We start from the raw sequence: 24092 nt of genomic DNA on the forward strand, positions 1-24092 counted from the left end.
TTTTTTTTTTTTTTTTTTTTTTTGGTATTTTTACTAATTTGGTTTGTGTTTATTTAATTTAATTTGCGGTTTACAATCCTGAATGAATTATTAATTTGTGTTTATCTGTTTGCTTTTGTCCCTTCTCTCGAGTTTGACGACTCTGTCTTCCTTCATCAAGAAGAGGGTCAGCCGGAAAGAGTCCGAAATACGCAGAGCTTCATGGATTTTGTGGATAGAGTATTGACATTGCAGAGTGATTCTCCCATAGTCAAATTCTCCCTCAAGTGTAAAACTGGTGTTGACTCAGATCGTGTGGATCGTTGGTTATGTAATGTGCTGAAGCGTGGTGTTTCGGACCTCCATCTTTTCATTGATTTCAGAGATTTATATTGGCTGCCTCACGAAGTGGGTGTCAGTAGGACACTGGTTGAGCTGAGACTAGGAAGTGAATTTGATCTTTATTGGTGGGAGAAGGATATATGCTTACCGATGCTTAAAACTCTTGTTCTTGACTCCTGCGTGTTATGTATTGGTCTGTTTCCGATTCTTCTTTCTGCTTGCCCTGCGCTTGAAGAGTTAGATATGAGTAATACCCGGTGGAGGGAGTCCAATGTGACTGTGTCTAGCCAGATCCTCCAAGTCTTGTTTACTTTTATTACTGTGATTCTCTTGCGGAGGACTATCCACAAGTTAACTTTGAAAACTTAGTCGAGGCTCAAATCAACCTTTTATTAACTCAAGGTCAAATCGAGCAAACAAGAGCACTCAAGGTCAAATCGAGCAAACAACCTTTTATTAACCTTTTATTTCGTTTGCAGGTGCTTTCAAGGTGCTGTGAAGCGATGCCAGTGTTCAACAACCTCAAATTGTTAAGTATTTGGAGTGACATGAATCGGGGATGGCAAGCAATGCCAGTTCTTTTAAGGAATTGCCCACATTTAGAAACTCTAATCATTGAGGTAGAACTACAATCCATGAAGCTACATGGACAAAACATCAGTTAAAAAACCAGTTCACGCTTACAACAACCTTATTGTCTCCTTTACGTGTTTTCAGGGTCTCTTCTTCAAGTTAGCCACAGTAAGATAATATAATAACCTGAAGACTTACTTATCTCCAATTGAATCATACCACTCCCTGTAAAAGGACGTCTATTAAACTCATGGGCAATACAATGCAATTTTATGTAGGAACTTCCATTTGACTAACCCTGAATTAGATTCCATGACCAAGCGATGTCACGACAAAATGCAATCTTGTTCAACGGCGAATGACTCGCGTTCCTGTGAATTGAGAGACTTGACATTATCAGTATATATATATCTCATAAAGGCAACAACAATTACAAACAGAAAATCTCATCACACGCAACAATTACAAACAGACTTCTATATCCTCTTACGTTTATTAAAAAGTCATTTTCCTTTTCTAGTTGGGGCTTTAATTAACTACTACAATATAGGAATGAAGTCTCGGTTGTAAGAAAACAACGCGGGAAATGGGATTAGGTATATTTTTGCGGTTTTGCTGCAGATTTAGCGGTTACGTGTTTCCATCAATAAAGAAGAACTCATAGGCATTTCTTTGTGTTCATGTTTTGTTGAAACTCTATCACAGGCTCACAGCCTCGCTGACAATGGTAAACAAACTAGGCCTGGGCATTCCGGTACCCGTTCGGGTACGGATCGGTTTCGAGTTTTCGGATTTAGATGTATAGGACCCGTTCGGGTATTTCTAGACTTCGGGATCGGATCGGATTTGGTTCGGGTATTTCGGGTTCGGATTCGGATTACCCGAAGTTCACAAAACTCAAAATTTTAGTATCTAATTTAGTCTAAATTATTCAATAATACGCAATATATCTGAAAATTTAGAGTATTTTTAACCCAAGTTTACTAATAAAAATTTTAAATACTTCAAATTATCGAAAATATCTAAAAATATGAATATTTTGGACACTTTTATTATTAAAATTATAAATATAACTAATATATTACTACTAAATAATAATAATAATATGGGTATATTCGGATACCTGTTCAGATTTCGGTTCGGATCGGGTTCGGGTTCGGGTTTTCGGATTTAGAGATTTAGACCCCTTTGGGTATTTTACAATTTCGGATACGGGTTCGGATCGGGTTTTTCTGATCGGGTTCGGATCGAATCTTCGGATCCAGGTATTTTGCCCAGACCTAAAACAAACATGCAAACATAGCAATCAGCATTTGACAAAACTACAATATATACTATTATCAGGGGCGGATCCACATAGGTTGGGACTGGTTGCACCTGGTCAAAACTTTGGCTGGATCCGCCGCTGACTATTATTACTAACCTTGCTCGACCAGAAGCTGAACCGCAGAACCTTGGAGCTTAACCTATAGGTGATATTTAAAAGAGTCCCTCTATTAAAATAATATTGCCAACCCTAAGACAAATGAAATCAGTTCAATAAATTGTCAAAAAAGTGAATTCCAATGACAACCAAAAGCTAGAATCAATTGTGACTAAAAAAATAGGTAAAGATTGAATCTTTGATTTCAGTTTTTCAATGACAATTTTAAACCGTACTGAAAATCTTAAACCTGCCTTGTAAGTATCCTGTGAGACAGGTTAAGCTCACAGTTCAAAGGAGACTCATAGAGAATCCATATAGCTGACGCCCTGGTTTAAAGTAAATTGGAACAAAAAATAAGTTGAGAAACCAACCGAGGAACCACATACCCATAACGAGGACGAAGCAGTACATACACGAGGGGATTTGTTCTTCGACGTTACGAGATAGATACAACGAGATGTGGATGTTGCATTTGTATTTGCATTCGAACTGAATCCATTTAGGTGATTCTTAGAGGAAGAGAGAAACCTTATTACTAATATACTAGCCAACCTTAAAGCAAAGGGATTGGATTCTATGATTAAAGTAACAACATACAGCTTGATTAAAGTAATTTATTATTAACATACAGAGCTTGATTAATGTCAGAAATTTGTGCATTGGAGAGGGTTGTGTGTTGGAGGGGAGATAGATTGATACCCACTGTAACGCATATTCCCAAGTCACCAAGAGATACTCGACTTACCATTTCAGGGCTTGGACCCATTTGGGAATGTTATAGTCAACAAACAATATGATTCACTATATTTGCCTAACTTATGGTGGTTTTAAGTTAAAACTTTTAACAAATGGTGTAATAAAAAAGATGGTCAAGGAAAGAAATGAAATAATCATGCAAAGAAAGAAATGAGAATTGTCAAGATCAAATGATAATTTATTATTAATGGGTTCTATGGATTCAACATCATGTTAATTAGAGAGATTTATATATTGACTCATTTTACACTGTATAGATACGCTTTACTTTCTTCATATTCTTTTGACATATTGGACAATTCCCACCAGCTTCTGCCATCCTACATATTCATAAGGTTAAATATTTCAGATCAGTCCCAATACACTAAACACATTAACCAAATACTATTTTTGCAATCAAGTACGTAGTTTTGATATGTCTAGTTGTATATTATCAATTATTCGTGTAGAAAAACTTACTTTGTTCCGCATTCATAACAGGAGACGCAGTGGCCACATGGGATGAAAAAGCAATCTTTTGGAGCATCCAAACAAATGGCACAGAGACGTCTTGTTTGGTTACTCGCTTCACCCACATGTCCCATATTATCTTCTAAATCAGCATCATCATTTGCAAAAGGCTCATTAAATGAACACACGGTTGAAACATCGTCATCTTTGTTTTCAAGTAGAAATGCTCTAGCGAAATCATTGCCGGCTAGATATCCCTCTTCACAAAAGCACTGTAACTTTTTGCAGATGCATAAAGCTACCAGCATGAAGCAAGTCACCACACCTGCATTTGCAATAATACTACATGTCACTGCTTTCAAATTCTTGCCAAAGAGAAAACTGACCAACGCTCAAATCCAATTATGAACTTGACTTTGATAAGATCAAAATGTTTACCAGTGAAAATTACATATCCAATCCCTCTATGTTGATATGTGAACTTTATGTACCATTTATCTTCGATGGATACTCCCTAAGCCCAAAGGCAAGGGCAATAAGACGAACATTCATTCAGCTAAGATTAATAATAATAACTTTGTTTACGCTTCCAAATACATACCTCATGACTCGGTGCTGGTGAAGTTACGACAACAGAGTTTCCAACAAGGGACATTGCATTGAGCTTGAATGTGCACTCGCCATTGCTGAAGGTACAGTTGTAGAATGATTTTTTAGTATCATACAACATAGCCCTCACATCAATAGTCAGTTCCACCTGAAAAAACATCAGGTCAAGTAAAACAATGAACGGTGCAGAAACCAAAAATAAAAACAGAATCCAAAGTCATTACTTGATAAGTCAGTAATTATTTACCTCTACGTCCTTCCTCGTCTTCAAGTTAGCCACAGCAAGATAATAACTTGAAGACTTAATCATCTTCAATTCAATCATACCACTCCCTACAAAGAACTTTTATCAACTCATGGGTAATCATTATAACACGATGCATTTTAAGTTGGGAACTTTCATTAGACTAACCCTCAATTAGATTCCACGACAATGCATTAATGTAATGATATGCAGATTCTTCCCAAAACGTCCGAGAGATGCCTTGACTTCCTACGAATTGAGAGCCCCGAAATAATCAGTTTTCCATAAAAGGAAACACTTTCAAACAAAAAAACAAACTCACTCACACTACTATACCTTCTTAGTTCTTTCAAAAGTTATTTTCCTTTTCTAGTTGGGGTTTTGTTTTACGTTATAGTATAAACTATATACGAATGGGTTTAGCCAAGTTATTTTGGTTAGTGTCAAGCTTTTAGGTTTTTCTTACTGTTGTTACATGATTTTAACAGCCTCACTGACAACATCAAACCAACAGGTAGAAGCAGGCATAGAAAAATGAGAAAACTACTACAATATATATACTAACCTTCATTGACCACAAGCTGAACCGCAGAACCTTCTGGTTTAACCCTATATGATATATTCATTGAAGATCCTTCATTAAAGTAATAAGGCCAACCCTGAGGAATATGGAATCAGATCAATAAATTGTCTACAAGAGTATTCAATGACAATCAAAACTATAATAGATTCTGACTTCAAACATATTGTAGTACAGAGAAATCTTAAACCTACCTTGTAAGTATCCTGTGGGAGAGGAAACACTCGGGATTCTGACCAGTTCACCAAACGATCCAAGGGAGGAGACCCATTGAATCCATACAGCTGAAGGCCTGATTTTGAACAATCCAGCTCCTTCACCTAACAAAAATATATCAATAAATTAACACAGCCCTTTGATCAACACAGAAACACTTAAAGAGAAGTGAGTAAAAAAAAGACAAACCATAATGCTTTTGACAAAAAAGGAGCTTGGGTCAACAAGAATGGACGAAGAAGGTCCAAGCCAAACGTTCTTTGGTTCAAAAAGATTCTTAATCAGAATAAACGACGCTGTGGAGTCATCATCATCAATCGAGAGAATTAAGTCAAAACCCAAAGACCAAAAAAATCCATAACACAAAAAAAAAAGAAAAAGAAAAAAAAAAGATCGTAAAATTTGTGAAGTTGAGAGAAACAAACCAAAGACCCAGACAAGAAGAGCCAAAGTGGCCCAGCAGAAGTTCGGCTCTAAAAGGTTCCGGAACGAGCAAAACTCACCCCAGTTGAAAACCCCATGACTTCTTCTACTACTACGAGCACCATCATCATCATCTCTTTCGACGACGTTATCAGAAGATGAAGCTGAGATCCTTGAGTCGAACACAGGAGCATAAGGTACATTAAGGTCCGGCGTTGATGGATGAAGAGGTGAATCCATCTCGGCGATTCTAGAGAGAGAAAAAAAAGTTGAAGGGAGAGGTGGAGAGTTGATAAAAAAAATTGGAGAAATTTATAATGATAAAAAAAAAGAACCTGTGAGAATCTGTGATCGAAGCTTAGCTTATCCATAATGTAACGGTTACACTTTTGTAATTGGTTTACCGGTGAGTCTTCCCTCTTTTCCTCGCCGGGGTTGAACTATAGATGGAAAGATATCACTATATTACCTTATAATGTTTTGACTTTTGAGAACTCTTTTTGATTAATTTAATACAAAACAAAAGTTGAGGGTGTTTTCGTCAAATTATGTTAAAACAGAATACCTATTTTAAGCTTTCTTAATAGGTTAAGTTTACCCATTACAATTTAATTTAATTAGTCACCTACCAAAAAAACAGATAATTTAATAAGTAGCTAGATTTGGACCCGCACATACGTTCGGGATTGATTTCAAAAACTAAGGTGATTTATTAGGTTTATAATATATTACGTATGTGTGGATTTATGTTTGTAAACATATTTTTAACGAACATTATTAATATTTATAATCTAAACTCATATCAATACAATATTTTATGTGTTTTAGTTAAAAAGAAGGATTATATCTGTTTTGTTATTAGTAGAAATAACTACAATAAAAATATAAGATAAAAATAGTATGTTTATTTCTAGAAAAAAAAAACTCGTCCTGTCTCATATATGTCATATTTTTTTTCTATCTCATAATTATGGTTTTTATAAATTTGAGATTGTATTTTTTTGTCCAACATATAAAAAAATAGGTAAGAGGTTCATATGGAATATATACCCGTATTTTATGTACCTTTTTGGGTATTTAAGTTTTACAAAATTAATGAAAATTATCCAAATTTTCTTTATGTTTTTCAAAATTTATCTATTATGTTTTTAAAAATACTTGAATTTCCTGTAAATTTTGTCCCCAAGTAGAACTTTACCTGTCCCAAAATTAATCATTTGCAAAAGAGTACAAAATTTATTGACTTTTTATTCTTATTGAAAATATCATATTTCATAGTATATTTATATATCATATGAATATATGATATCCTTTATTCATTGGTATTTTTATTCTTGAAATTTGTCCTTATGCATTATCACTGTTACAGTAATTATGGTTTTTAATCTAATTAATGTTTGCTTCAAAAAAATATATTCGAATTATAAGGAAAATTAAGAATATTCGTGTGAATCAAAATTTTATCATTTTGATATATTTGTATTTAAAGACTTATGATATTAACGTAATGATTCAAATTGAAACCCAAACATATTTTTTTGAAATCGCATTATATGGTTCATGAAGGCGAAGATTAGGGGGATTCTTTATTTTTAGTTGGTATGATAATTTCTATATATACGGTAGAATTAAATATGAATTACTTATATTACTTAAATTTATAATTATCTTTCCAAAATTTTATTGAAGATTATATTGATTCCTATCAGTTTGGATAGACAATTGTAGCCATATGTTTTGTTTTGTTTGATAACCTCAATTTAAATAGCACCCAAATTGAATAAAAAAAAACAAAAATGTGAATTTAAAATTCGATTTTTTAAAATATATTAATAACATTTTGATTTTTTATACCAAACATATATATATACACATATATACCTACGTTATATGTGTGGATGGATAAACAAATTTGATATATAATTACATATTATTCATGATTAAAGTCCCTTAACAATTACTCTTTCATATTTTCTCTTTCACACCATATGTAGTAACAACATTTGTTATTTTTACCGCCTCCAAACATATAAATACATATAAATATTATTAAATCATGTATGGCTAAAAACAATTAAAATCATTTTAAAATGAAAAATATCAATTTAAAATATTAGATCTTAAATGAAATATGTTACAAATTTTTCATTACAATTTTTCAAAGTTACTCTAGTCTTGAGATGTTAAACCTAAGAGAAGGAACCATTGCATTATTTATATTTTAGTTCTAAACCTTCATCAGATGGTTAAGTTAGCCATTTCAGAACCTTATAACACTGCAAAAATTATTATGATTTGGAAATAGATCTAAGAAATCACTCACACTAATATGATTATTATCAATAGGCGACGTGTAACAATATAATCATGAAGTAAAACTATACTGTTATAACTAATGTATATATGTACTAACATTAAAAAACGGTAATTATAAAAAAAAATCATAAGATAAAATCGATTATAAAAACCTTATTGTTTCACATCACCCGTATTTTAACAGTTTTACAGTCTTGACTTTTATATTTCATATGTTCTTGAAGAATTTCAAATCTGAAAGACTAAAAGATATTGAAATATAAAAGTTAAGAAACTCAAATCTCAAAATATTGATGCTCAAAATTTTTTTGTGAATGAATGAAACAAAATACTTCGATGTGTCTTATATAGAGATTAGATTAGCTCAATACAATCTATTTTAATATACTAACAAAAAGGAAAATCATAATGTAAAATCCATTTTAAACTGTTCGATTTTGTAACAATATAATCATGAAGTAAAACTATACTATTATAACTAATGTATATATGTACTAACATTAAAAATGGTAATTATACAAAAAAAAATCATAAGATAAAATCGATTATAAGAACTTGATTGTTTCACAGCACCCATATTTTAGAAGTTTTATAGTCTTGACTTTTATATTTCACATGTTCTTGAAGAGTTTCAAATCTGAAAGACTAAAAGATATTGAAATATAAAAGTTAAGAAACTCAAAATTCAAAATATTGATGCTCAAATTTTTTTTTTGTGAATGAATGAAACAAAATATTTCGATATGTCTTATATAGAGATTAGATTAGCTCAATACAATCTATTTTAATATACTAATAAAAAGGAAAATCATAATGTAAAATCAATTTTAAACTGTTCAATTTTGTAACATAAAATCGATAATCAATGTTTCCGGAAATATCTCAAAATAAATAACCAAATGAAATATGTTTACATATATAAAATTTTGAATTTATAATTTTATACCCGTTTTTATAATTAGCTAAGATAACTACAGAATTTGGTAAGTAGCTTAAATTTCGTATATATGATAATCTAAATTTTTCAAACTAAATCAAGAAAAGATATGAAACGTGTAGACTTTTGTATCACATTAATTTCCTAAATAAAAACAATTTTCCTAAATTACTGAAATTATATATGGTCGTATTTAACTTGCTAATTAACAACCATTTGAGGTTAATTAGATATTTGATTTGATATCATTATTTAAGGTAATATTCGAGATTTCAACTTAATAATTCATTTTTAATTAGAATTTAAATATGGATAGTTTTTTATATTGAATTATATGTTATTTAAACTGTGTGATTAATGTTCCATAATATTAGTTATGGAAGTTACTAATTATCACCGATACTGATTTGTTTTCACTTCCCTAAAATATATATTTTTTTGTTTGACTTTTATTGTGTATAATTGTGGTCGATTATGTTTGGATGCAAGACTTTTTATTCTTGATCCGTTTTGTAAAACATGATCCGAATTAAGAAAACCGGGGTCACAAACGGATCATCTTGTTTTCACATTAAAAATTACTTTAATGTCCTTCTCCTATTGTATGCTTTTTAATTTATTCAGGGTTATTTTATGTCATATATTCTCAAGTTTCATTTTGCCTTGTAAATAATGCTTCCCTTTTAATAGTGTAGATTCTATCTCATAATTATGGTTTTAATAAATTTGAGATTGTATTTTTTTGTCCCACATATAAAAAAATAGGTAAGAGGTTCATATGGAATATATACCCGTATTTTATGTACCTTTTTGTGTATTTAAGTTTTACAAAATTAATGAAAATTATCCAAATTTTCTTTATGTTTTTCAAAATTTATCTATTATGTTTTTAAAAATACTTGAATTTCCTGTAAATTTTGTCCCCAAGTAGAACTTTACCTGTCCCAAAATTAATCATTTGCAAAAGAGTACAAAATTTATTGACTTTTTATTCTTATTGAAAATATCATATTTTATAGTATATTTATATATCATATGAATATATGATATCCTTTATTCATTGGTATTTTTATTCATGAAATTTATCCTTATGCATTATCACTGTTACAGTAATTATGGTTTTTAATCTAATTAATGTTTGCTTCAAAAAAATATATTCGAATTATAAGGAAAATTAAGAATATTCGTGTGAATCAAAATTTTATCATTTTGATATATTTGTATTTAAAGACTTATGATATTAACATAATGATTCAAATTGAAACCCAAACATATTTTTTTGAAATCGCATTATATGGTTCATGAAGGCGAAGATTAGGGGGATTCTTTATTTTTAGTTGGTATGATAATTTCTATATATACGGTAGAATTAAATATGAATTACTTATATTACTTAAATTTATAATTATCTTTCCAAAATTTTATTGAAGATTATATTGATTCCTATCAGTTTGGATAGACAATTGTAGCCATATGTTTTGTTTTGTTTGATAACCTCAATTTAAATAGCACCCAAATTGAATAAAAAAAAACAAAAATGTGAATTTAAAATTCGATTTTTTAAAATATATTAATAACATTTTGATTTTTTATACCAAACATATATATATACACATATATACCTACGTTATATGTGTGGATGGATAAACAAATTTGATATATAATTACATATTATTCATGATTAAAGTCCCTTAACAATTACTCTTTCATATTTTCTCTTTCACACCATATGTAGTAACAACATTTGTTATTTTTACCGCCTCCAAACATATAAATACATATAAATATTATTAAATCATGTATGGCTAAAAACAATTAAAATCATTTTAAAATGAAAAATATCAATTTAAAATATTAGATCTTAAATGAAATATGTTACAAATTTTTCATTACAATTTTTCAAAGTTACTCTAGTCTTGAGATGTTAAACCTAAGAGAAGGAACCATTGCATTATTTATATTTTAGTTCTAAACCTTCATCAGATGGTTAAGTTAGCCATTTCAGAACCTTATAACACTGCAAAAATTATTATGATTTGGAAATAGATCTAAGAAATCACTCACACTAATATGATTATTATCAATAGGCGACGTGTAACAATATAATCATGAAGTAAAACTATACTGTTATAACTAATGTATATATGTACTAACATTAAAAAACGGTAATTATAAAAAAAAATCATAAGATAAAATCGATTATAAAAACCTTATTGTTTCACATCACCCGTATTTTAACAGTTTTACAGTCTTGACTTTTATATTTCATATGTTCTTGAAGAATTTCAAATCTGAAAGACTAAAAGATATTGAAATATAAAAGTTAAGAAACTCAAATCTCAAAATATTGATGCTCAAAATTTTTTTGTGAATGAATGAAACAAAATACTTCGATGTGTCTTATATAGAGATTAGATTAGCTCAATACAATCTATTTTAATATACTAACAAAAAGGAAAATCATAATGTAAAATCCATTTTAAACTGTTCGATTTTGTAACAATATAATCATGAAGTAAAACTATACTATTATAACTAATGTATATATGTACTAACATTAAAAATGGTAATTATACAAAAAAAAATCATAAGATAAAATCGATTATAAGAACTTGATTGTTTCACAGCACCCATATTTTAGAAGTTTTATAGTCTTGACTTTTATATTTCACATGTTCTTGAAGAGTTTCAAATCTGAAAGACTAAAAGATATTGAAATATAAAAGTTAAGAAACTCAAAATTCAAAATATTGATGCTCAAATTTTTTTTTTGTGAATGAATGAAACAAAATATTTCGATATGTCTTATATAGAGATTAGATTAGCTCAATACAATCTATTTTAATATACTAATAAAAAGGAAAATCATAATGTAAAATCAATTTTAAACTGTTCAATTTTGTAACATAAAATCGATAATCAATGTTTCCGGAAATATCTCAAAATAAATAACCAAATGAAATATGTTTACATATATAAAATTTTGAATTTATAATTTTATACCCGTTTTTATAATTAGCTAAGATAACTACAGAATTTGGTAAGTAGCTTAAATTTCGTATATATGATAATCTAAATTTTTCAAACTAAATCAAGAAAAGATATGAAACGTGTAGACTTTTGTATCACATTAATTTCCTAAATAAAAACAATTTTCCTAAATTACTGAAATTATATATGGTCGTATTTAACTTGCTAATTAACAACCATTTGAGGTTAATTAGATATTTGATTTGATATCATTATTTAAGGTAATATTCGAGATTTCAACTTAATAATTCATTTTTAATTAGAATTTAAATATGGATAGTTTTTTATATTGAATTATATGTTATTTAAACTGTGTGATTAATGTTCCATAATATTAGTTATGGAAGTTACTAATTATCACCGATACTGATTTGTTTTCACTTCCCTAAAATATATATTTTTTTGTTTGACTTTTATTGTGTATAATTGTGGTCGATTATGTTTGGATGCAAGACTTTTTATTCTTGATCCGTTTTGTAAAACATGATCCGAATTAAGAAAACCGGGGTCACAAACGGATCATCTTGTTTTCACATTAAAAATTACTTTAATGTCTTTCTCCTATTGTATGCTTTATAATTTATTCAGGGTTATTTTACGTCATATATTCTCAAGTTTCATTTTGCTTTGTAAATAATGCTTCCCTTTTAATAGTGTAGATGTATTGAATATATTGATACACAATTTTAAGTTTTTAACACTTCTCTATGGTAAATTAATCTAACAATGATTTTACAATCAAACAGTATTATATAACATAAACTGATTCAGAAAACATTTTACGTACCTTTTCTCTATCATCAATCATCATAATTTACGACTTTACTTGTTTCCATGAGAACGAACAATCTCACCTAACTTGTTTTCATTTGTTGTGATATATCTATATATATATGTGAATGGGGACACCTTAGTAAACACACACATTTGTGCATTTCCATAATCGTCTTTAAAGAACCTGCAAAGTAGAGCGAGGAACAAATGAACTCGTTTGTGAAATAACTTGTCGAATCGAACTACACTATTTATTGTCTACCCTTAGCTTACAAATTTTATCATTTTTTTTGTGATAGGTCTCTCTGTGAAATTCGATAACTAAAGTACTATAACACCACCCACATTTGTGAATTTGTATGATTATCTTAGGATTTTTGAAAAAAAATTGGCTGAGTAGTGACCACCATTAGTGTTCACCAAACGAAAACAGAGTTTGTAGATTTGAATGTGTTTTGTTTTGTATTTCTGAAGCATACTAGTGAGAATTGATTGATTGTTGTTATCCGACGAACCAATGAACCTAATGATACATAACAAAGCTTCTAACCAAATGTTAAATTAGGAATATGAATATCGAGATGCAAAAATAAAGAGTGAAACTGTTAACATAACACCATCAAGATTGTAAACAAGTGTAGTTTTACAATCGGGCAGTAGGCGGTGGTGACTCCAACTGCTCGTTTCTGGTTAACTCTTGCTCACAAAGGCTTACGGTGTCTGGCTCATACCGCATGTTTCTGTTTAATTCCAAATCACAAAGGGTTATGGAGTTTGGAACACCAAAATCAAATGGAAACTCAACAGGTAATGACTTCCAGTAAAGACTCGGTTTCCAATCCGCTTCTCTCACTGCCTTCAGTATCTCCTTCAAGACAATCTCGCTTGCCTTTGCTGTGAAATGGATCCCATCTCTATGAAGTAAAAACAAACCCCAAGGAGAGAGTAAGTTTAACCAAGAATCATTTCAGAGTTAAATGAATCATGAAGGTTTTAGTAGCTTACGTGAAGCAGCTATTCAACCAATCATCTTGTTGCTGTATTGCTGTCCAAATATCAACACCTTTCACATTAATCTCTCTGCATAGATTTAACAACGCTTCTGCATATGGACGACACCGCTCGTTACTCCGGCCTTTTACCATACCCCTGAGACATGAGTTACATAAAGCTAATGATCAAACATCCAAAAGATAATAGTAAGAGACCAAAGTTCAGTAAGACATGTACCCAAAAACTATCTGGATCTGTTTCTCATTCATTGGCGGAGGAGTAAGAAAAATGACGCGGGTCTTATCCGAAAGTCCCTAGTAAGAAGAGGAATAAGAAGATACCAAGAGTTAGCAAGTAAAGGCAACACCTTTCAGAGAGGCACTAACATTAAAAAAAAACTTTGAAAAGGGCATTACCAAAAGATGCTCTCCAATTTGTCTCATGTTATCAATGAATTCAGATAAAGGAACATGAGGACCAAAGCCTGATGGATGAGGATCCATTGAATCATTCCCACCGAAATAGACTATCACCAATGAAGGTTGTATCACAGCATCCTAATAGTACAAAAACCAAAAACAGAGGTCAAGAAAAGACTAATCTTTCACTATGGGAGATCTCAATGAGGAATCATACATAAGATTGACTACAAGAATGTCAATAAGAAGAGAGTGTATGTATACCTTTGGGAAGACTTGGTCTAAGACCTTCAAGGCAAACCTAGAATTCCAACCAGCATAACCACGAACGATGATGTCAGCCTGTAGATATGAAATCAAAACACACATAAAGGTACGAACTTTATCCTCAATCATTAGCTATATTAACAATGAAACAGTTTCTCCACTTGCGAATAGTAAAGGGTCATCAGCATTACACAGATTAGGTGGGTTCATTTGTTAGATTATTCACTACACAATCAAGTCCTAAACGGAAAATTCGAGAACTACAAGTCGAGATTACAAGGAATTGGGAGAAAATTTTGGGAATTGGAAGGGAAAAGAAGAGGAGAGAAATTACAAACCGTACGAGAGTAGATGTCAGCGAGTGTGGCACCCCAACCACCATCGGTGAAGCTGTATTGAACAATTGAAGAACCGAAGAGGACGATTTGAGGTCTTTGTGGTCCAACCATAGCTTCTTCTTCTCTCGCCAGGAGAGTTTTGCTTCGTCTCACTCCGATTAATTAAGAAAAAAAGAGAGAGAGACTGATTAGTAATAAATTGATTAGGCCATGCAAAATAAGGGTTTATGCGTTTTGTGATAAGTGTCAGATCGCACTACTGAGAGAAAGGTACCAAACACATTACCCAAAAAAATTCCTTTAAGTGTATTATTCTTAAAATAATCAAAAGAATAAATTCCTATGTCTGGTCTCTCCTAGTCAACATATTACAGTAAAACCTCTATAAATTAATAATGGTGGGACCAAAACATTTTATTAATTTATAGTGATATTAATTTATTTATAAATTAATAATTATTATTTTATACTGTAAATTAATAATTATTAATTTATAAATATATTTTAAATTATTTAAATTTTTAAAATTATGAATTGGAACAACTATAACAAAATAATATTAAACTTTCAAATGTTATAAATTTTATGGTTTAGGAATTGAACTTGTAATGTTTAGAAAGCATTATTGACAATAAATTACAAATACTATAGACAAATTGACTTATACACATGACATACATAAATTCAAATTTATGAAAAATAATACCAATTCTCCTATTTTTATAATCTGTCAAATTATCAAATTGTAAATGATGAATATCTAAAAATTAAACTTTAAAATTTAATTATTTGTATGACATGTTATAAAATATTTTAAAGATATCATTATAGTTTGAAAATACAACATTACAATTGTTCTATAGAAATGAGTTTAGAAGAAACATACACTATTATATATATATATATATTTATTTATATTTATATTTATATTTACATGATTATTAATTTATGATATTATTGGGACCATATTTTACATGGAGATTTCAAAAAAAATATTATCTTATTATCTTATCGAATATTGTTAATTTTTACACTGGCCCAACTTGGGACCAACAAAATTTATTAATTTATATTGTTTATTAATTTATAGAGTATTAATTTATAGAGGTTTTACTGTATATCATTAGTGAAGTAAACAACAATTTTAATATGTGAACTAGGTCTAGGTATTATCCGGCGGAAAACCGTGGGTTGAATTTTTTTTTAATTAAAATTTGTAATAATTTATTTTGTTATAATGTTATTTATAATGGTTTGTAAGTAAAAATTTGGTTTGTTTATATTATAATTTTTTTATTTTAAAAATGTTTTTTGAAAACCTATCAATAAAGCATTTGCATGTAATGAATAAAATTGTTTAAATTTTTATCAATTAAACGCAATCTTTACTAACATGTAAAAAACTCAAAAAGTAATTAAATATAGCTAATTAGCTAGCAAAGGTTCTGAAAAACCTCTTTTTAAAAACAACATTCATTGTTTTTATTTTCTTGGCTTTCCTTTCTTGTCTGCAATAATTTTAACTTTTCATGTAAACTTTTTTTTGATAAAATTTGTAGTTGTAGATTTTATTCGATTAGATTTTTAAAATATTAGCTATTAATTTTGTTTTAAAAGTACGAATTAGTTTTGATTCTAATAGATTTTTTTTTTACTTTTCTACCATTTATTTTATTTGATGTGTCCTCGATTTTCATTTTTTAATTAATTATATTTATTTAATTAATTAATTAATCTTAATTAAGTTTTTCTAATGGCAATTGAATGTAATATTTTACACATTTTAATATTAGTTTTATATTTGTACTTCCCAATTAATATAGTAGGATAAAATTCGTAGTTCTAAATTTTCTTCGATTAAATTCTAAAAATTTTATCTGTTAATTTTTTTTAAGTATGAATTAATTTTGATACTACATAATAGATTTTTTTATTTTCTACAATTTATTTTATTTAATGGGTCTCCGATTTTCATTTTTTAATTAATTATATTTATTTAATTAATTAATTAATCTTAATTATGTTTTTCTAGTGACAATTGAATGTAATTTTTTAGATATTTTAAGGTTAGTTTCATATTTGTACTTTCTAATTAATATAGTAGGATTTAGAGCTACAGCAGTACGGGTTTACAAGTTCAAAATTAGGTTTAGTAAACTACTTTTTGAAACATTAGAAATCGCTCTAAACTAAACATTAGACAGTACTGGTACCTCTTTTTCTTTTTTTTTGGTGAAGAAGTACTGGTACCTTTTTTTTTTATTACCGCTAATGTGCTTCCGTTTTCTAAAACGCTTTTGATACCAATTACGTGAATCAGGCTTTTTAACAAAGTTGTCATGTTTATTAGGTTGGGGTGGTTCCTCATCATATTGGAGTGGTTCAACCGCTCCATTAGGTTTCATAGTACCATATAATTAGATAAGCTGTTTCGTTCATATATATATGAGAATCACTAATCATCAAGCTTAAGAATCTTTTCTTTTGCGGAAGTTTATACAATCGGTCAGCTTTTTTTTTTTTTTTTCACCTTAACTATACGTTTCATATCTTGTGAAGTCCGAAAACATTACCTTTACCAATTTATCCTTGGAACACTGTTTAGTACTGGTCGTATGTGAATAGAATTTATGATCGACAACAATAATTGCGAAGCCGTTATTTATATTCGTACTCATTTTTGCTTAGGATTCTTTGCAAAGATATGGTTATTTATACTGTGAGAGAATGTATGATTACGATTCTTTGTAAGAAGAGATGATGTAAATGATAACATTAGTCTCTTATTCCGTACACACTAAAGGACCCACCCGCTCTCGTCAAATGGTTTCTGACCACGCTAGGCTAGATGCCCTAACAAGTAAACAGTAAGGAAACAAATGTAGGCGATTGGATTAGTTTTGATATCTTTAAGTAACAAAGACAAAAGATCGCAATAGATTGTTTATCCAAGAAGTGTCAATAACAACATCTTCCACATGCAAATGAGAAGTACATAGACGTAATATCAAGAAGGCAGCTTCCGGGAAGTTTCCTCTAAGGTTTCTACGTTAAATACAATTTTGGTTTTATTCTCTTGGCCTTTTCATTATTGTGTCCCCAACGCCTTTCGTCCATTGTTGCCCATACGTATATAAGATTGAACGAAAAAAAAGAAGCTAGTGTAACTTCCAAAATCACTAAAGATTTGTGGGGCTTTTCCAGAAATAACAATGTTGTTCTGTATTCGGACACGACATATGAGTTCGTCAGCTGTGTTTGCGTCTTTATCTACCCACTTGGGTTCCCTATTTCTCTCTACTCCTCGGCCACATCCGCTTGAGTACTTACGTTATGGTTTAGAGACCATAATTTCAATAAATACATATAATTCGATCGTCTCAATCGTTGTCAAGCGCTTATGATATTTAGTTTTATAGTTCTCCGGGACTAGTGGCGCTATAATCTAAAATTATCTAGGCCACTAAATTAGGGGAATAAGTTATATATAACTGAACAAATTGATGGGTATAATTACGAAATCATTCTTGGAATATATGCATTATGCGTACAATTACGAAATTATCTTAGAATGTTTTAATTTACTTATATACTACTAGTTTAACTTTATCACACATTTCGCTTTCTTGATGAGATCTTTTCAAAATCTTCAAATTCACATATTATGGGTACGGAATATTGGATGGTGGGTGTTGAAGCAAAAGGTCATCAAAATGTGTTGGAGCTTAATGGACTTTTAAATCAACCCTATCGCTAGATCTAAGGTTCTATTTAATATTATACTACTACAAAATATAGAAATGTATTAGACTATTAGGAAGTGGTCCCTTCACAACATCCTGATAATTTGGAACGATCGATAAAGAAAACTATTATGCAAACTACAATTTTATAGCTTTGCTAATAATTGAGAATTAAAAAATATATATATTCTTTGGCAATCTAAATATACAAAGTTGAAGTAGATCATGTGGCAAGAAGTTTTGATCTTCAGATCCTCGCCATCTCGCATATTTTTTCTCTCTAAATCATCTCCAAGACTTCAGTTTGATTATGGTAGAAATAGAAATGGATATATCCGTCATTGTTTTTTTTTTATATTTTATTTGATACCTCCCTCCAAAAGAGACATACTTGGAACATCACATATTTTTTTAAGAATGAATCTCGTTTTTATGTCTTTCTTATTCTCGCTGGATTCGTTCTTTATCTCGATTAATTTGTCGACCTCATTTTTTTTCTTATGATCAATGTCGACCTCTTTTCTATGGTCTAGTTTTAATCATCATTTTTCAGATGAATAGTTTTAAGTAAAACACACAGATTAAGAAGTCTTTACTTTTAATAACTTCAACCAATCAGAAACAATACTGCATAATATAAAATACTAAACTAATCTAAAAGTTGCATTGAAATTTGAAAGCATCCTATATTATCTATATTATGAAACAAACAATTTCTCCAAAACATCCTATATTTTGAAACGGAGGGAGTATGAAATAAACATCAGCTAAAAGTTAATAACATCATAAATAGTAATACTACTAGCGAACAAAAGCCAGCAGCCGCTTCCTGCCTTTTATGAAGCTATTATTTATTACCTCCTCGTTAAGCCAAAAAGCCACATGGCTAAACCATCAACTTCGTATTCGTACTAACGACACAAGTTTGGGCCTTTAAGATACTCTAAAAAACACCCTCTAGCTAGCACGTGTTATTGTGACACTAATTCGTTTTCTTATGCGAAATTCATTTAATACACAACATGGGTATTTTTTTTCTTTATTACCGAACATGTCTTTTTTTACCAGGTGTTTTATTTATTTATTTATCAAACTTGTTTTCTTGAGTCTTTTTTCGGGTTTCTCATTTTCGGTTTTTCATGTCAGCCTAAAGTTACTGGAGTACAGTGGAAATATGGAATCATGGTTCGATGACATCTCCTCATTGATGAGCTTCTTTGGAGTACCATGTGGACTAAATATGTCTTGACATCCACGCAATGGGGTACACTTTCCCACCCAAAGCCTTTGTCAAGCAGAGTTTGAGTATCTACTGTTTAGTGATCTCCGCACTTTAACTTAATCGAGTGCGGGTATTACGAGAGATATGTGCATAACTACGTATATATCTGTAGTTAAAAATGTTTTATTCATTTATTATGATTTTATCATTTTGTAATTATCTCTAAATATTTTGTAAACAAGGCAAAGTTAAACATTCAATATGCATAAATTATATATTCATTTCAAGCTAGGTTGCATAGAAACGGAAACGGATATACGGAATCAAAACGTTTCGGAAATGGGAAATGATTTTTTAAAAAAATTAAGAAATGGAAACGTTTTAGAAACGTATATATATATATCTAGATATATATGTATATATACATACTCAAACACCAAACATAAAACCTATATCAAAAGGAATATTTGAAACAACACAAAATTAAAACATAAAATATTAAATAAATGATTTAATACACTAATAATATTATATATTTATATGTATTATAATGAATGTATATTTTCAAATTATTTTATTTATTAAGTTTCTAAACTAAAAAAAGTTTCCATCATGTTTCCAAAACGGAAATAGTGTTTTAATTGTTTTTCAAATAGAGATTTTTAGGAATCGTGTTTCCATGACTTGTTTTTGTGTTTCCACGGTTTTCTATTTCTGAAACGTTTTGGAAACGGAAAACGGAGCTTAAAAAGAGTTTCCATGCAACATAGATTTCGAGGCCTAATAAAATGTTTTCAGTAATTTAATCACTCATAGAATACTACTAATATTATTTTATGAATTATAATATATTTCCTCTTATAAAATCATTGAATGTGGTAGTCTTAGTCTTCAACATATTTATTTTTAACCATTGTGCTACTAGACTAAAATACAGTAAAACCTCATAATCACTATAAATTAATAAAGTTTGTTATTTCCAAATCGGACCAATGTAAAAAATAACAAAATTTGATAAGATAATAAGTAAATAATTTTTTCAAATTCTCTTGTAAAAATATGATCCCAATAATATCATAAATTAATAATTATGTAATTTTACACATATATATATATATATATATGCTGATATAGTAATCTATGCTTTATAATTTTGTTTTTTTTTCAAGTGCTCATATCTATAAAACAATTGTTATGTTATATTTTCAAAATATAATGATATAGTAATGTATGCTTTATAATTTGATTTTTCCCAAAAGCTCATATATGTAAAACAATTGCTATGTTGTATTTTCAAGCTATAATAATATAAAATATTCTATAACATGTCATAAAAATAGCTAATTTTTAAAAAGTTTTCAAATATCTAGATATGCATCATTTTCATTTTGACATTTTTATAGGCTATTAAAGTAGGACAATTGATTTTATTATCCATAGATTTGAATTTATGTATATAATGTGTATAAGTAATATTATTTATAGTATTTATAATTTATGATCAATAATGTTTTCTAAAAATATAAATTTAATTCTAAATCCATAAAATTTATAACATCTAAAAATTTAATATTCTTTTCTAAAATTGTCTCAACTAATAATTTTTAAAAATTTCAACAATTAAAATATATCTAGATAAATTAATATCACTATAAATTAATAAAATGTTGTGGTCCCAACATTATTAATTTATAAAAGTTTTACTGTATGACTAACCAAACATATCTTTACAATATTTGGATATTAATCCAAATAATTAATAATTCCCAAGAACCAAAGATTTACCAGCCATGTGTTATACAAACCCCCAACTATCGACCGGCAATATCTTTACATACCATTTCTGATTTTGGTTTTCCAAATATATAAAAATGCATAACATCCCAAAACGTTAAATAAATAGAAAAATATCACAAGGGAAACTTCGAGGAAGTTGCCTTGTGGACCCAGTAGCAAAAAAAAACTAATCAGTATATATATACAAACCAAATCATGACGCCATTCATCATATAAAGAAGAATCAGCAAAGCAAAACTCAAAAGAGTCACAACAACAACAACAACAACAAAAAACATTTGTGACTCAGAATTTACATAATACATAGTCTTTTGAGTCACTGGTGGGTGAAATGGCGGGAATCGTGACAGAGCCGTGGTCATCGGCAGAGAACGGGAACGCGAGCATGACAGCGAAAGGATCGAGCAGAGAACTGAGACATGGAAGAACAGCTCACAACATGTCTTCTTCTTCTCTAAGGAAGAAATCAGACCTCCGAGTCATTCAGAAGGTTCCATACAAAGGTCTCAAAGATTTTCTCACTAATCTCCAAGAAGTCATTCTCGGCACAAAGCTTGCCATTCTTTTTCCGGCCATTCCTGCCGCCATTATCTGCACCTATTGTGGCGTCAGTCAGGTATCTATAATTTCCTCTGTTTCATCAAATATTCAATTTTTTTAAATAAGAAAATCATTCAAAATATTCTCAAAAAGGAATAGGATTCGAAACGCCTAAAAATCTTGGTTTTGATCAATTTGTTATTAATATTTATGATATTTTGGAATTATGCCATTATACGCTTGTTTTCTAATCAAAATTATTGCTCCCCCTAAAATTAGATTTGCAATCATTGTATTAAAGTCAAATTTTTGCTATATCCTCCTAATCTTACCATGTAATTGTGCACTTAATATAATACATGATGTACATAATATTTAATTTGGTTAATATTGGAATAATACAGCCGTGGATATTTGGACTGAGCATGCTAGGACTGACACCTTTGGCTGAGCGAGTCAGCTTTCTGACAGAGTAAGTAGTATTCATCCTCATCTCTTATTCTATCGGTTTACATATTTTATTATTATTTGAATTCTTCGCCTTACGATCATGACAAAGATTAGCCAACTGTCGATAAGATGAGTATCTATCACGACGTTATACCAATAGTTTATTTCGTTTTTAAGAAACTCTTACTAAACCAACCACTCATTATAACAATTTTAGTTGCTCTATGTGTCTTTTTTTTTTATCAAGAAACCAAACGTGTCCCTTTTACTTCCACTAAGATTTTGATTTTCTTCACTACTTGATTGAAAATCTAAAAGGTTATTATCATGGATAACACGTTAGTTAGAATTAGTTAGGTCCAATTCGGATCATATGCTAATGCTTTTTGAAATAAATGGACATGGACCAATATTCTTTGGGGGATTCGGCAAATGCATGATTGGGTATCACCGACCACGTACACACAATTATTTCCCACTCATATGTCAACGTGACAGCATAGTTACAAACTCTTAGTATCATCTAGTATAGTATTCAAAGTACATTTGATGATTATCTAGAAGCATCTTTATTATCTTATCAACGGTTAAAGGTTATAACATTATTTTTGCTGTCGTAAGTTTATTATTCACATTCTCTCGTGCATCTCGTGCAGGCAACTCGCTTTCTACACCGGTCCTACATGTAACGTCTTCTTAACCAATTTAATTTATTTTATAATATAGATACTCAATTTTGTTTTTTAATGAGTTTTGTTTTAACCGCAGTGGGTGGTCTATTAAACGCAACGTGTGGAAACGCGACTGAGCTTATAATCGCGATTCTGGCATTGACCAATAATAAGGTCGCAGTTGTGAAATATTCGCTACTAGGTTCGATTTTGTCGAATCTTCTATTGGTTCTCGGGACTTCACTTTTCTGCGGCGGAATCGCTAATCTGCGGAGGGAGCAACGGTTCGACCGGGTATGCTTCTATTTTAACTCCGGTTCAATTATATCAAAAAGCAATATTATTTTGTTTGAGTTAAAATAACTAAACCGGAATGGAACACAGTAGATTTTGTATAGCGAGTGTTAACCAGGATTTTATATAAAAGTTATAGCTTGATAAACAAGCAAGTTGTACTACTATGGTGACGATAGGTTAATTAGTTTGAACAAAATTTAAACAGCGGGTTTTGCTAAACCGAATCAATTTGTATGGGTCATTTGTTGCAGAAACAAGCCGATGTGAACTTCTTCTTACTCCTACTGGGTTTGTTGTGTCACTTGCTCCCATTGTTGTACACATACGTGGCAACGGAAGATACTCCGGCTGCTGTTATATCCGACATGTCACTGGTTCTATCGCGATCAAGCAGTATTATTATGTTGATCAGTTACATAGCATATCTCGTTTTCCAGCTTTGGACTCACCGCCAATTGTTCGACGCACAAGATCAGGTAACTAAAATATATACATATACACGATATATATAACATAAAGAGTCAAATATTATTGTGTTGTAATGGATCTTTAATTATTAAATTGGGATTTGGTATTCAGGAAGATGAGTATGATGACGATGTTGAAGAAGAAACCGCGGTGATTAGTTTCTGGAGCGGTTTTGTATGGTTGGTTGGGATGACACTAGTCATCGCATTGCTATCCGAGTATGTTGTTGCCA

The 24092-nt window shown here is 30.0% G+C and overlaps 3 protein-coding genes and 1 long non-coding RNA gene across 6 annotated transcripts in view; 2 read left to right on the forward strand and 2 right to left on the reverse strand.

Moving 5' to 3' along the window:
* On the forward strand, positions 56-1124 carry LOC104785654. The gene is made up of 3 exons (XR_767389.2): positions 56-723; positions 801-941; positions 1039-1124. It is a non-coding gene; the product is annotated as an uncharacterized LOC104785654 (long non-coding RNA).
* LOC104785655 lies at positions 3242-6022 on the reverse strand. Of its 2 annotated transcripts, XM_010510909.2 has the most exons (11): positions 5934-6022; positions 5601-5848; positions 5365-5471; positions 5154-5279; positions 4945-5038; positions 4548-4628; positions 4383-4468; positions 4128-4283; positions 3965-4040; positions 3536-3851; positions 3315-3396 (listed from the first exon to the last, which is right to left on the reverse strand). In XM_010510909.2, exons 2-11 carry the CDS (start codon positions 5836-5838, stop codon positions 3321-3323), a joined length of 1356 nt encoding a protein of 451 aa, XP_010509211.1. In that variant the 5' UTR covers positions 5839-5848; positions 5934-6022; the 3' UTR covers positions 3315-3320. The 2 variants fall into 2 exon arrangements, with proteins under 2 accessions (XP_010509210.1, XP_010509211.1); XM_010510908.1 differs by lacking the exon at positions 5934-6022 and having other exon boundaries at positions 3242-3396; positions 5601-5917.
* Positions 13174-14938, reverse strand: LOC104785656 (GDSL esterase/lipase At2g38180-like). Of its 2 annotated transcripts, none has more exons than XM_010510912.2 (6): positions 14678-14938; positions 14332-14409; positions 14065-14205; positions 13886-13962; positions 13661-13804; positions 13174-13569 (listed from the first exon to the last, which is right to left on the reverse strand). In XM_010510912.2, the coding sequence occupies exons 1-6, from the start codon at positions 14714-14716 to the stop codon at positions 13299-13301; spliced, it is 750 nt and encodes a 249-aa protein (XP_010509214.1). In that variant the 5' UTR covers positions 14717-14938; the 3' UTR covers positions 13174-13298. The 2 variants fall into 2 exon arrangements, with proteins under 2 accessions (XP_010509214.1, XP_010509212.1); XM_010510910.2 differs by having other exon boundaries at positions 14673-14936.
* Positions 21623-24092, forward strand: part of LOC104785657 (vacuolar cation/proton exchanger 1) — a gene marked incomplete in the record, with an annotated part of 3625 nt that continues 1155 nt past the window's right edge. Inside the window, 6 exon segments of the mRNA XM_019245713.1 lie at positions 21623-22050; positions 22379-22446; positions 23081-23109; positions 23193-23389; positions 23644-23868; positions 23972-24092. Of these exon segments, the coding sequence (XP_019101258.1) occupies positions 21766-22050; positions 22379-22446; positions 23081-23109; positions 23193-23389; positions 23644-23868; positions 23972-24092 (925 nt within the window).

The sequence above is a fragment of the Camelina sativa genome, chromosome 5, assembly GCF_000633955.1.
Source record: "Camelina sativa cultivar DH55 chromosome 5, Cs, whole genome shotgun sequence".
NCBI lineage: Eukaryota > Viridiplantae > Streptophyta > Magnoliopsida > Brassicales > Brassicaceae > Camelina > Camelina sativa.

What these genes read in the sequence shown, in the direction of transcription:
- LOC104785655 (XM_010510908.1), bottom strand. Translation starts at nt 5,838, where the DNA reads ATGGATTCACCTCTTCATCCATCAACGCCGGACCTTAATGTACCTTAT. An exon ending in TTTTTGTCAAAAGCATTATG is followed by an intron (nt 5,280 to 5,364) that starts GTTTGTCTTTTT and finishes TATTTTTGTTAG; the next exon opens with GTGAAGGAGCTGGATTGTTC. An exon ending in GTCGTGGAATCTAATTGAGG is followed by an intron (nt 4,469 to 4,547) that starts GTTAGTCTAATG and finishes AGTTCTTTGTAG; the next exon opens with GGAGTGGTATGATTGAATTG.
- LOC104785656 (XM_010510910.2), bottom strand. Translation starts at nt 14,783, where the DNA reads ATGGTTGGACCACAAAGACCTCAAATCGTCCTCTTCGGTTCTTCAATT. An exon ending in AAATTGGAGAGCATCTTTTG is followed by an intron (nt 13,963 to 14,064) that starts GTAATGCCCTTT and finishes TCTTCTTACTAG; the next exon opens with GGACTTTCGGATAAGACCCG. An exon ending in TGGTTGAATAGCTGCTTCAC is followed by an intron (nt 13,570 to 13,660) that starts GTAAGCTACTAA and finishes TTTACTTCATAG; the next exon opens with AGATGGGATCCATTTCACAG.